The sequence below is a fragment of the Sinocyclocheilus anshuiensis genome, unplaced genomic scaffold, assembly GCF_001515605.1.
Source record: "Sinocyclocheilus anshuiensis isolate Anshui unplaced genomic scaffold, SAMN03320099.WGS_v1.1 scaffold1342, whole genome shotgun sequence".
NCBI lineage: Eukaryota > Metazoa > Chordata > Actinopteri > Cypriniformes > Cyprinidae > Sinocyclocheilus > Sinocyclocheilus anshuiensis.
This window is the reverse complement of record NW_015554151.1, coordinates 7,922-21,981: the sequence shown is the minus strand read 5'-3', so window position 1 is coordinate 21,981 and position 14,060 is coordinate 7,922. Positions and strand designations below refer to the sequence as shown.

Genomic DNA, 14,060 nt, shown 5'->3' with positions numbered 1-14,060 from the left:
CCCCCCCCCCCCCCCCCCAACCCCAGGACAATGTGTATATGGAAAAATTCTTATGTTAAAATTATGAGCACTCTAAAAAATGCTGGGTTGCTTCAACCCAACTTTGGGTCAAATATGGACTAACACAGCTGTTGGGTTAAATTTGGGTTAGTCCACATTTGACCCAAAGTTGGGTTGAAACAACCCAGCATTTTTAGAGTGAAGACATAGATAATGTAACAGTGATCTTCCACATTATACTGGTCTATATATCTCACCTCAATCCTTTCTGAACGGGCTGGTCATATGCTCTCAGATAATCCACAGTTTTCTCTGTGATCACACACAGGTCTACATTACTGCCAGAACCCAGATCACAGAAGATGCCTGCAGTGATGGCATCCCTCACCAGCTGCTTTGCTTCCTCCAGCTTTTCATTCCCAAGAGTTTAAGTAGATGTGGGATTGAAAAGAACAAATACAGAACATGAATTTGGGAAGTAGGATTAAAAAAAAGAGCACATTCAGGACGCTGGACATTCACATGAATGTTTTGGTGGGAAAAATTGATTTTAAAATGTTTATCATACATATAATGTAAATCAATAGTTTTATATTGTACTTTTCCATTATTCACAAGTATTTAGTGAATTGTTAATTTCCATATAAAAATCGTTCTTTTACCTTTGTCGTTTTTCCAGATTTTTATATACTTCAGATTCAAGATTTCTGAGATAGCTGGTTTGACTTTTGATTTTGTTTTAAAATCACTATTTAAAAAAGGAATATGAAAATACCAGGCCACTACATTACATTCTGTCACATTTGCGTTTTCATAATTCATGAACAGACACATCATTCAGTGGGTTACTGAATGCAACTGGTTCTCATGTGCCATGTAACTGGTCATGCTGTGGTTTAGATATATCATGCAAATGAGTTTTTAAAGCTACAGTAAGGCAGAGGGGAAGCTTTTAGCGAATAACTTATAGTCTGTTCCTCACACTAAGCTGCCTTCAGAACACTTACAATACTGCACACAATTCATATGGATTACTTTTAGGCTACTTTATGGTGATTTTTTTTTATTTTTGAGCTCCAGGTCAATTATGTAATCATTGTATGGAAAACAGCAGTGTGAACATTATTCAACATTTCTTGTCCTGTGTTCCTTGGAACAATGATTAAAACACGTTTAGAAATTAATTTTACAGAATAAAGAGTACATTATTCACAATTTCTTCTCCTATGTCCCATGGAAGAACAACTACACAGAAATCAGTTTTAGAGTACATAGAATGTTTTTGTGTTTTTTAAAAAAATGTTTTATGTTATATCAGTCCTCACACCCCCTTGATTACAACTACAATTACAACAAATATGCAATACCATGTTTGACAATATCATTAAGAATGTCTATAAATAGTTGTCTGACCTCCATGTTTAGCTTGTAACGATCCTCAAATACAGAAATGGCAGAAGCTGCTCCAGACCCTGAAATATATGTTTTTGCTAAATAAGGGCAGGTGGCGAAAACAATGTTTTTAAACTGTAAAGATCAGTATTTTGCTCAGATTGTGTTTGTTCAAAGAAAGGACGTAAGGAAAAAGTAACTGTACCCATTGTAAGGAAAGGTAGCTTATCATAGGAACCATGAGGGTAGATGCTATAGAGCTGTGGGCCGTTAACATCCACACCTCCAACAATTAGAGAAGAACCAATGTGCCCTTGATACCTACAAAAATGGGACACAACCAGTCTAAGTCCTAAGACTATTTTGAAATAGTCCTTCAAGATAAACAAATATATTCGGTTAACTAGAGAGCAATAATTTAAATACAGAATGATGTAATTATGTATCAATCATTTTGGCATGATCAGCATAATCAAATTAATTTAACTATTTGGCAAACACTCCTTCACCTAAACAGCATCTGTTTGAGCTGTCGGGTCACCATGGCGACAAGAGGAGGTCGTCCTGTGCTGAGTGAATGAAGTTCCACATTTGATGACATCATCTGAGTTGTGACCTCAGCATCAGCCGCAACACCTGCACCGCAACAACTTTTGTGGAAAGAGAAAAAAAAACAGACACTGCAAAGAAAGGTTTAGATAGAGACTTAAATTCTAATGATGAGCAACCAAGGAATTGACTTACTAGATTTTGGGAGCTATGTAGTGGATTTTCATGCAGTTTTTATCAGCTACGACCATATCATCTGTGGCTCTGGTGTCTGCACCTAAAATCACTCCATCCTATAAAATAAAACACATTTTATTGTATTTATTCCAATTAAATATTATACATAGGGTGACCATATTTTAGTTTTTCAAAAAGAGGACCGTAGGTGGCGGGGTTCGTGGGCGGGGCTTCGCCTAACAGTATACATAGCAAGGTTTTTTTTTTTTTGCTTATTTTGTTTTTATAATAAATAAAAAGAAAACAAGTAGAAAGAATAGAAAAAGAATAGGGAACGCTAGTGTTAGAGGGTCATTTTTAAATAAAACTAAAACGTCAATAGAACAGAAAAAGAATAGATAATGCAAGTGTTAGAAGGTCATTATTTATAATAAATAAAAATAAAATAAGTAGAAAGAATAGAGAAGGAATAGAGAATGCTAGTGTTAGAGGCTCTTCTTTCTTTATAAATAAAACAAGTAGTTAGAATAGAAATAGTATAGAGAGTGCAAATGTTAGAGGGTCAAGTTTTTTAATCAAAAAAAACCAAGGAGATAAAATTAGAAGTAGCATTAGAATAGAAAGTGGTAGAGTTAGAGGGTCAAAAATGAATTTGAAAGAGATGTGTTTTCAGCTGTTTCTTGAAAATATTAAGGACTCAGCTGCTTGGATTGAGCTGGGCAGGTTATTCCAACAGGAGGGAACAGTTAATGTAGAAGTCCATGAAAGTTTTATCATAGGTAGAATGCAAAATGTTTCAATACAAGCATTTCAGTCAAATGTAATTTATGCAATATTTCAACCCTTTAACCCACTTGGGAAAATCAACCCATGGCAACAGTTTAAAAGTAGTCCAATTCTGTGGAAAAAACGTGGACTTGGCAACCCTGCATCCAACAAGAGCTGCAGGAGTCATATTTGACTGACCTCAGGTCAAGAATAAGGAGATATGACTGATTTAAATACACCGCATCCTGAGAGCAGCTCCCTGATGCGCCAAAATTATATATAATATTAGAATGTTTAAAGGAGTGGACACGAAAATCGCGGGCGCGAAAAACATGTTGCGGGAGCAGGCGGCAATGGTCAGAGATTCAGCAGGAGCGGGATTAAGAAAACAGCCGAATACCGGACATTTTGGGAAATTAAATCCCGGCCGGACGCATTTTTGTAGGTCAAAAAAGAGGACATGTCCGGGAAAAAGAGGACATATGGTCACCCTAATTATACACCATTCTATTAATGTAATATTTCTATGTTTATTTACAACCAGTCAAAAACATAAACATCATAGAAGTGTTAAATATTTAATCAGTAATTAATTACATAAATAGTGATTTGATAAAACAGACTTTGAATATCAGGCCAGCGATGGTGGTACCAGTCTTCCTGGCGTTTGGCGCACTGTACCCCTTCTCTGATAAGTTTGCTTCAAGAACAGCATTTCTGTGAAAGCATATAAAATTCACAAACATGCAACACATAAGAGCATGCATATTGATACTTATCAAACACTGTAAATTGTAAGCTATTTTATGTCTTGATCACATTGTTATTGCCTAACGACGTCTCACCTGCGTGTGTTCTCAAAAGAGAATCCTCCGGTCGGTGTCTTTGTCGATGTGTTTAGCATCTTTCACCTGCACACTGTATGATAGGTAAAGTTACAGCTCTAACAATCAGTCTGGAGTAAAGCTCTTTCTAAACACTGCTTTTGAACGTTTACTCGTCTCGGCTTTACACAAAGAGTCGGTGCGTCAGCGCTTTTAAGGCCCAAAACTGCAGAAGATCCTTCTTTCACTTTCACTTCTGACACATGATCGCGTCTCTGGGTCATTCAATAGAATGGATTTAAAAGATAAGGATTATTTATTAGTGTGTAAAAATTAGGCCTAATTTATTCTATGCTTTAAAAGTGTTTTTTTACATTAGCTGGTTTTCGCCGATTTTTTAGCTATGTAATTTTACTAAATTAACCTGTTGTTACACCAATAAAAGCAATTTCCAAGTAGAAATAGACCCTTGATTTAAAAAAACAGGATTGTTTTCATGACTGTTTTACAGTAATGTAATACAAATTTAGATCTTTATTCATTTTGTTAAACATATTGGAAAACTGAATATAAAGAAATGTTATTTACAAATATAATGTAATGCATGACAAAGCAATGCCGAACGTCACATGACCAAACCGGAAGACTGGGCTGTCTTCTTGGCAACTGACATTTAAAGTGAATTAATGCCACCTACTGCACTGGAGTGTAGGTCAAAACTGTGTATCTTCGTTGTAGCTTTGTATTTTAGTTTTAGTGTAATTTAGTTGTATTATTTCTTTATTTTAACTTTGTCCTTTGTTATTAACAATTAAGAATTAAAAAAATTTAATTATTTATTTGTGTCCTTTATGTCCTTTATCCCATTGCTTTTTCCAGGCATTCATGGTACTAATCGGTATTATTGCTTTAATTTCTGCTTTGCTAAAGGATACCTCCATAATACTGTCCTGTTTCAAAGATTGTTTAGGCAGATAGTCTGCTATTTCATTCCACAAATGGCTGATTGCTGGAATAATCAGGTAGCCAAGCTCAGTCTGGCCAGTTGCTGCTTAAGTGTCTGCTCACTCGGCTGCATACTGGCAGTGGCTCACCAGAAGTAAGCCAGCACTGGCCAAGTAATCATTGCTGGATTTGGCTAGGCTTTGGCTAGGCTTTGGCTGTGTGGACCTGACCCGACTGTGGTTGAGAAACGGCTGTTTTGTGTTGGCCTCATTTTGGGTGAGAAATTGCCATACAGACCTGGTTGATTATTGAGGAGTGGACAGATCAGGGCCTGGGACATGAGGTAGGGAAGGTACTTTTCAAAGTGGGTCACCTTTTAACTATGTGGCAAATTGGTATGCATTTGTCATGAAATTAGGTCACCTCACAGCAAGGACCTAGGTCACTGTCACCTCACAGCAAGAAGGTCCCTGGTTCGAGTCTCGGCTGAGCCAGGAAGCCTTTCTGTGTCTAAAGACAGTTTCTTGGAGACACTAAGTTCCACTCGTAAGCAAATATCCATAAATAGCCATAAGGATCATGGGTGAGTCACAAGTCTTGTGATGGCACTTCTCATCTGGGCAGCTGTTGATTCTCCTTGCTTAAATCAAAACAAATACATATTTACTCTGGAAGCCAGGCTAAAGGAGTAAACACTGTTACTGCATTCCTGACATGGGTCAGACCCATAGTTAGCTCTCAGATACCAAATACAGACATTGCACATAACATAAATACCAGAATAGATGCACAAGTTTTAAGAAAACTATGATTATGTGTTCATTATGTGTCATTATTATTAAAATCCACCCCTTCACTAAACATTTTCTTTTTTTTTTATATATATTCTTCTTGTGATTGTTTGTATATGTTTTCTACATCTACATACACACACAAACAAAAGTTTTAGTTTTTAAAACATTCTAAACACCACCACAATTATACAATTACATTCCAATAAATACCAATAATAATAACAACATAAAGATACATAACGAGCTACAATACAATCACAGTGAACACGTCTACATTTCTGGAAACCATGCATGAAGATTTTTTGAAAATAATAAAGTTTGATGTTACCATGATGGAGATCTATTTACTTTAAATAGACTCTTAACTCAGTGCTTTTGAAGTATATTTCGTATGACAAAGGTACAGAGAAGCATTAATTGTATCATGTTGGTTAGTTTTTGGTGATGATCTAACAAACACACAGTAGCTTGGGCCATTCTCTGTACTCTAAACATCACAAAACAGCTTTTTCTTGATGGTCACCATTGTTGAGATTCATTGCTGATTCATGATGTCTCTGTGCATCTGAAAAACAGCTCAAAGTTTGTAATGACTAAAAATAAATAAAATTAATGAAAAAAATTAATGAAATAATACTAATTTATTAAAAATTAGAATCTCGTATTGGTATCATTCTGGCATAACACTAATGGTACGAAGAAGCTTCTGTAAACATGAGCAAGAAGTAATCGACTCCACCATATCAGATTCTCCAATGCATTTGCTTTGCTAATGAATGTGTTTTAAAAACCAATGTGTAAACCCTACAGAGAAAATCAGAGGCTTACTAAATCAAGGGTCAAGAGTCCATCTAAAAAAAAAACACTGATCTCCACCACGGTAAAATCAAACTTTTTTATTTTCAGTAAAACATGAACATCTAAACCTCTGGTTAATTCTCAACAAAAACTTTTGTATGAAATGAAATCAAACTGGTTAGTAATAAGTGAAGATGCTGAGATCCTGAGAGATCTGTTGGTGTTTAATATTATTTTGCTGCCAGTCATTTGACTTTTTTTTTTTTACTTTTGTTTTCTTTACAGTGATGGTGTTTAATTACAATAATTCAGGAAATACCTGTAAATAACAGTTTTTCTGATAAACATTTATTGCAAATTATAGAAGTTTTTGTACTTCATATAGGATACTTTATTAAGTTTAGGATTTTTGTGCCATTTGCACCATCTGGTGGTGATTTCACTATTAATGACATTATTTTAGTAATTTTACATACATTTCTATGTAACTTAAGAAAACAGAAAAAATGCTCGATAAATAGTACAGTATTTTTTTTTTCTTGTATAAAAATGAGAATTGCTGTAATGTGTCATTAATGTCATAATACTTACTTACATAATACATAATACCAAAGCTGTTCATTTTAGTTTGAAGAAACACCTTCTATGTCTGGATGGCTTGGACACATCCTCAGTGATGAACCCAGGTTCATAGGGTGTTTCGGGTTTTTGATCATCAGACACCCTCACCTGGGCGACCCAACTGAGTGATTAGTCCCCAGTTTGTGTCCAAGCAGCGCGCTACACCACATGTCTCCCCTTTTGATCCACAGCCACAGCGAAAACTTTTCAAGCGGCTTCACTGATGTTCCTGGTTGCTTTTCTCAGTTGTAAACCTCTAATACCAAGAAGCCTGAATGCCCGGTGAAGAGACAGCTCTGGGAATCCTCTGCATCCCACCTCGATAGGTTCACAGTGGGCCTCTTCCACCAGCTCGAGGTACTTAGCTCTCTTCCACTCATGGGCCTCCTCTATCCGCTCCACCCAGGGAACTGTCAACTCCAGCAGCACCACTTGCTGTGAGGCGTCAGATGTTAAGACCAGGTCAGGCCTGAGTGACGTACTTTCAATCTGCTCTGGAAACATGAACTGTCTCCCAAGGTTCACTCTCAACTGCCAGTCACAAGCCTTGGCTAGAAGTCCTGTTGGGACCTTGTGCACCCAGTAATGATGCCTTTCTCTAGGCGATGCCATGCGGAAGTTGTTGTCCCAGGGGTAAATCTCAAACTGAAGTTGCTGTAATAGTCTCGTATGAGCACTTGGATCTTCTCTGGAACATGATATATGGACAGAGCTGTTGTCACGTTTATGTGGACTAGATCTGTAGGCATTAGCCAGGTTGAGCCAAATGACCGACAGATTTTCCCTCACCTCACAGATCAACTGGGTGACCACTTCTGTGTTTTCTACACAACCTGGCATCCCTGGAACTCCTCCCTTCTGCACCATGGTTAAACGCTTCATGCTTAAATAATGCTAAAATAAAATCTTCATGTTCATGCAAATAATAGATTGATTATCTTAAAGTGAGGCAATAAGTTTATTTCATATTCTAGCTTGTTTTAATTTTGACAAATGTTTATATTTGCCACACTTCTGACATGACTAGATCTGAAATATGAATATGAATACGCCCAAACAAATGGGATCACCAATCACCATTATGGTGACTTCAAAACAATTGCAGTAGTAAACATCTAAATTTCTGACAGTGGCACAGTTACTTTATAAGTTAATTCACAGTAAAACAAGAGCAGTAAATTACTGATGTTAGTATCATTCTGCTGTTCCTTCACAGTAATTTGTAAGAAAATGACCCAGCATGCATTGATTTCACAGTAAATTTCTGACTACAGTAATATATTACAGTAATTCTGTAAATTCTTGGCCATTTTTTACAGTGAATAACAGCGAGAGTTAGTTTCAATATGCAATATGATCAATAGAGCTTCCACTTATTCAAAATCTTTCTTGAATTTCAAATAAATTCTTATTCAGACGATTCTAATTTGGTAGAGGGTTTAAGAGTAACAAGTATATGTTAGACATTCTATGCACAGCAAGAGTGTTAGTGATTCTGAGCTGAATGTGTGACTCTAACACATTAGAATACACAGCAGAGTTTCTTACATTTGAAACGAGTTCTTATTTGCAATGTATCTCATTTATCACAGATTTCATGCAGGAATATGTTGCTTCAATGTTGCTTCAACTCATGTATGAGCTCAATGCATGTCTGAGCTAACGCTTTTATCACACAGCAATAATAACTTAAATACAATGCAATTGCAGTGCAAGTTGAGCTCACAATTAGTGAGAATATCTCTTATTTTGGAAAGTAGTGCTTCTTTGCAATGCAATAAGACATCTTATGTGTTAGAGCTTCTATGCAAATGAAGAGAACCCAAGCACACATGCTCTAAAGCTTCTTTCTCAGTGAGAGATAGATGGTTTATGCAATGTTAAGTATAAAGCTCACCCATATGAAACATGTTTCATGAAGAGAAGGCAGGAACACACATGCCGTAAAGCATCTTTCCTAGTGAGAGATAGTTGGTTTGTGCGGTGTAAAGAGTAAAGTTTGCCCATATGAAAGATGTTTCTGACATGTGAAATGAAATCTCATTTGCAATGCAGAAACAGTTCTTAATGTTAAAGACAGTTAATAATGTATTCGAAGTTTTATGCACATCATGAGATCATCAGTTAGAGCATCAATGCTTATCGAAATTAATTTAGAGCTTCTATGAACACTAATACTGTGTTAGTATTAACACACTCTAACATCACATGATGTGCATAAAATGAAAACATTACTAACTGTCTTTCTGCATTGCAAAAGAAATGTAATTTCACATGTAAGATACATCTTTCATATGGGCAAGCTGTACTCTTTACTTTGCATAAACCAACTCTTTCTCACTGAGAAGCTTCACAGCATATGTGTGCCTGCGTTCTCTTCATTTGCTTAGAAGCACTAACACAGTATTACTGTTCATAGCAGCTCTAAACTAATCTCGCTGTGCATTGAAGCTCTAACATAAGACGTTGTGCATAAAATTTCTAACACATTAAGAACTGTCTTTCTGCATTGCAAATAAGATTTCATTTCACATGTCAGAAACATCTTTCATATGGGCAAACTTTGCTCTTTACATTGCACGAACCAGCTATCTCTCACGTTTACAACATATGAGACACACTGTGTCTCCCGCAACTAGAAAATACAAAAAACGTCCAAAACAATTTGAGTAACAATTTTATTAATGTTCATCAAATGAAAAACAGATGTAATACGGATAAACAAATGAAAAAGCTTGGCTTATTGAATATCAGGTCCCTTTCTACGAAAGCACATTTTGTAAATGATATGATCTCTGATCATAACCTAGATGTGCTTGCTCTGTTTGACAGAAACCTGGCTAAAACATGATGATTACATAGTAATGGTGCTTCATGTAACATTATCCAGAGAAACAAGTGTTAATCATAAATCCCCTGTGATGTTTGTACTGGCTACTGTATACAGGCCACCAGGGCACCATACAGACTTTATTTTTTTATATCTTTTATATCTCAATTTGCTGATTTTATATCCGAGTTAGTGCTGGCTGCAGACAAAGTTTTAATTGTTGGTGATCTTAATATCCATGTTGATAATGAAAAGGCTGCATTGGGATCAGCATTCATAGACATTCTGAACTCTATTGCGGTTAGACAACACGTGTCAGGACCTACTCATTGTCAAAATCATACTCTAAATTTAATACTGTCACATGGAATTTATGTTTATGGTGTTGAAATTATGCAGCCAAGCGATGCTATCTCAGATCATTATCTAGTCTTGTGCAAACTTCATATAGCTAAACCCGTAAATTCTACTTCTTGTTACAAGTATGGTAGAACCATCACTTCTAACACAAAAGACTGCTTTGTAAGTAATCTTCCTGATTTATCTCAATTCCTCAGCATATCCAATACCTCAGAACAACTTGATAATGTAACAGAAACTATGGACTCTCTCTTTTCTAGCATTTTAGATACGGTTGCTCCTTTAAGCTTAAGGAAGATTAAGGAAAACAGTCTGACACCGTGGTATAATGAGCACACTCGCACCCTAAAGAGAGCAGCCCGGAAAATGGAGCGCAGCTGAAGGAAAACAAAACCGAAAAGAATTAAAAACTGCTAGATCTGATAACTTTTCATCTCTTTTAGAAGAAAACAAAAATTAACCCCAGGCATTTAAGGAAAACAGAACAGTCCCGTGGTATAATGAGCACACTCGCACCCTAAAGAGAGCAGCCCGGAAAATGGAGCGCAGCTGAAGGAAAACAAAACCGAAAAGAATTAAAAACTGCTAGATCTGATAACTTTTCATCTCTTTTAGAAGAAAACAAAAATTAACCCCAGGCATTTATTCAATACAGTGGCTAAATTAACGAAAAATAAAACATCAACAGGTGTTGACATTTCCCAGCAGGACAACAGTAATGACTTTATGAACTACTTTACTTCCAAAATCGATACTATTAGAGATAAAATTGTAACCATGCAGCCGTCAGTTACAGAATCGCATCAGATAGTGTATAGATCCCCTGAGGAACAATTCCACTCATTCTCTACTATAGGAGAGGAAGATTTCTATAAACTTGTTAAATCATCTAAACCAACAACATGTATGTTAGAGTCTATTCCATCTAAGCTCCTAAAAGAGGTGCTTCCAGAAGTCATACAACATATGACTCTTATGACTATTATTAATTCATCATTGTCATTAGGATATGTCCCTAAAACCTTCAAACTGGCTGTTATTAAGCCTCTAATTAAAAAACCGCAACTTGACCCCAAAGAACTAGTTAATTACAGACCGAGCTCGAATCTCCTTTTTCTGTCCAAGATAATAAAAAAGGTAGTATCCTCACAATTATATTCCTTCTTAGAGAAAAATGGTATCTGTGAGGATTTCCAGTCAGGATTTAGACCGTATCATAAATCATACTTATCTGACCGCCATCAATTCGTAGCAGTGAATGAAGAGGTATTATATTGATCACAAGTGCAGTATGGAGTACCTCAAGGCTCAGTACTAGGGCCGTTACTTTTCACGTTTTACATGTTACCCTTGGGAGATATCATCAGGAAACACGGTGTTAGCTTTCACTGTTATGCTGATGATACTCAGCTCTATATTTCTTCGCGGCTCGGCGAAACATACCAATTTGAAAAACTAAAGGCATGCATAGTCTATGCAACTCCAGCTGGACCAAAATGCAGCAGCTAGAGTACTTATAAGAACCAGGAAGTATGACCATATTAGCCCGGTTCTGTCAACACTGCACTGGCTCTCTATTAAACATCTTATAGATTTTAAAATCTTGCTTATTACTTATAAAGCCCTGAATGGTTTAGCACCTCAGAATTTGAATGGGCTCTTATTGCATTAAATTCCTTCACGTCCGCGGCGATCCTTTTCCTATTTAGCAACCAAACTCTGGAATAACCTACCTAACATTGTTCGGGAGGCAAACACACTCTATCAGTTTAAATCTAGATCGAAGGATCTCTTTAACCTGGCTTACACATAACACACTAACACGTTTCTAATATTCAAATCCGTTAAAAGATTTTTAGGCTGCAATAATTAGGACAACCGGAACCGGGAACACTTCCCATACCCGATGTATTTGCTACATCGTTAGAAGAATATCATCTACTCTTATATTAGTCTGTTTCTTTCTTATTCCGAGGTTTAGTTTTAGTTGAGTTTTATTGATTTATATAGCACATTTAATAACGACAGTGTCGACCAAAGTGCTGTACAAAATTAAAAAATAAAATAGCTTAAAAAATCATAGCTAAAGGAAGATAAATGGAAAACAAAACAGGGCCTAAAACGGAACCCTGTGGTACCCCACATGTACATGCAGCATTAACAGAGGTAAAATTCTCAATAGCTACAGAGAAAGATCTCCCCTTAAGATAGGATGTGAACCAGTTTAATGCTGTTCCCCTAATTCCAACATACTCCTCCAGTCGTCTCAATAAAATAGAATAGTCGATAGTGTCAAAGGCCGACCTTAGATCCAGAAGAACCAAAACCTCACATTTCCCAGAGTCGACAGCTAATAGCAAATTGTTTAACACTTTCAAAAGAGCAGTTTCTGTACTATACTGAGCTCTGAACACAGACTGAAATTTGTCCAGTATATCATTATTCTTTAAGAAGGAGGAAAGCTGATGAAAAACAACCTTCTCCAATACCTTTAATAGGAAAGGAAGTTTTGATATAGGCCGGTAATTGGCTAGGACCTGTGGATCAAGGGTAGGCTTTTTAAGTACAGGGTGTATCACTGCATGTTTAAAACAGGATGGAACATGACCATTATTAAGACTACTATTAATAATAAACTGAATAACTGAATAAATGGTATCTAACACTTCCATAGTTAAAAATGTGGGAATAGGATCCAGAGAGCAGGATACAGGTTTCATATGACAGATAATGTCCATTAAAGAAGAAATAGACGCAGGCTCAAAACTAGATAATATTGCAGAATTGCAATAATCATCAAAAGAGACATTCCCAGAGTGCAAAATATTAGAGCGAATATTTTGGATCTTATTAATAAAAAAATCATTACAAATTAAAGGAGATGCACCAGAAAATGAAATTGTAACCGGATTTAAAACCATACTGATAGTACTAAATAAAATTTTAGGTCTGCCAGCATTGCTAGAGATAAGGTTAGAATAATATAATGACCTAGCATTCATAACAAATTTCTGGTACGTAACTAAACAATCCCTCAAAATTTCATAGGAAACTTGCAATTTGTCACTTTTCAATTTTCTCTCAGCTTGCCTACATTTCCTTCTTAAAACTCTAGCTTCACCATTTAGTCAGGGCTGACTTCTCGCTTTAGGCTATTTCAATTTCAGTGGAGCAAAAGAATCCAAAATATTTGTTTTTAAAACTTGAGATAAACTCTTCAAGGTCCATGTCAGAAGAAAATGATTCAAAGGAAACAGCAAATTCAGAGGAGACAAAAGCATCCGCAAATCGTATAGGTGTAAATGAATTAAGTGAACGAGTATAATAACCAGTAAGAGGTTGTTTCACAGGCCTGGATAATACAGTTTTAAAAATTATCGGCTTATGATCAGAAAAATATGAATCCTCAATCTGAGTAATCTGTAGCGAAAATCCAAAAGACAAAATTAGATCAAGTGTGTGACCTTTATCATGAGTAGCACCCAAGACAGACTGAGAAAGATTAAATTAATCAACAATTTGCAAAAATCCAAAGACTAAGGATTTATCAGTGCAGCATACATGAATATTAAAATCAAGTCGATCAACATTTACCCCGCCGATGACAAGGCCAAGCATTAGAGTTGTCGGAACAAGTAGAATCCGCAACCCTCCGAACACAATCGGTGATCATCCTCAAATGGACTGCCACTCCACCATGCTTGCCTCACTTTTTTCCGCGCTTCTTTTTATTAAAAGCCCAGTCTATTAAACAGCAGGGATCCATCCGCAACAATGACTTAGGAGGATTGAAAGACCTCCCTTCATACGGATTCCAGAAACATATATTCTCCACTGAGTTACGAATATCCAATAAAGTTTGACGATCATACATAAGAACTGGAGTAACTTGCTGTATCAAAAAACAAGGAAACAAAATGAAAAAACAAATAACAGGTAACACAAACATAAAGCGACGGCTCGGCCTAGAACATGTTGCGCCATCTTGTCTTTGGACATCTG

The 14,060-nt window shown here is 36.3% G+C and overlaps 1 protein-coding gene across 1 annotated transcript in view; it reads right to left on the bottom strand.

Annotated features, from left to right (window-relative positions):
• The window catches only part of LOC107670694 (proteasome subunit beta type-7-like), a 7,199-nt gene extending 3,215 nt beyond the window's left edge, over positions 1–3,984 (bottom strand). The window contains exons 1-7 of the mRNA XM_016463379.1: positions 3,732–3,984; positions 3,510–3,603; positions 2,137–2,234; positions 1,902–2,042; positions 1,598–1,713; positions 1,414–1,472; positions 258–409 (exon numbers count right to left, since the gene is read on the bottom strand). Of these exons, the coding sequence (XP_016318865.1) occupies positions 258–409; positions 1,414–1,472; positions 1,598–1,713; positions 1,902–2,042; positions 2,137–2,234; positions 3,510–3,603; positions 3,732–3,790 (719 nt within the window). The 5' untranslated portion in view covers positions 3,791–3,984. The remainder of the gene's footprint in view (positions 1–257; positions 410–1,413; positions 1,473–1,597; positions 1,714–1,901; positions 2,043–2,136; positions 2,235–3,509; positions 3,604–3,731) is intronic.
• Positions 3,985–14,060: the final 10,076 nt, after the last annotated feature.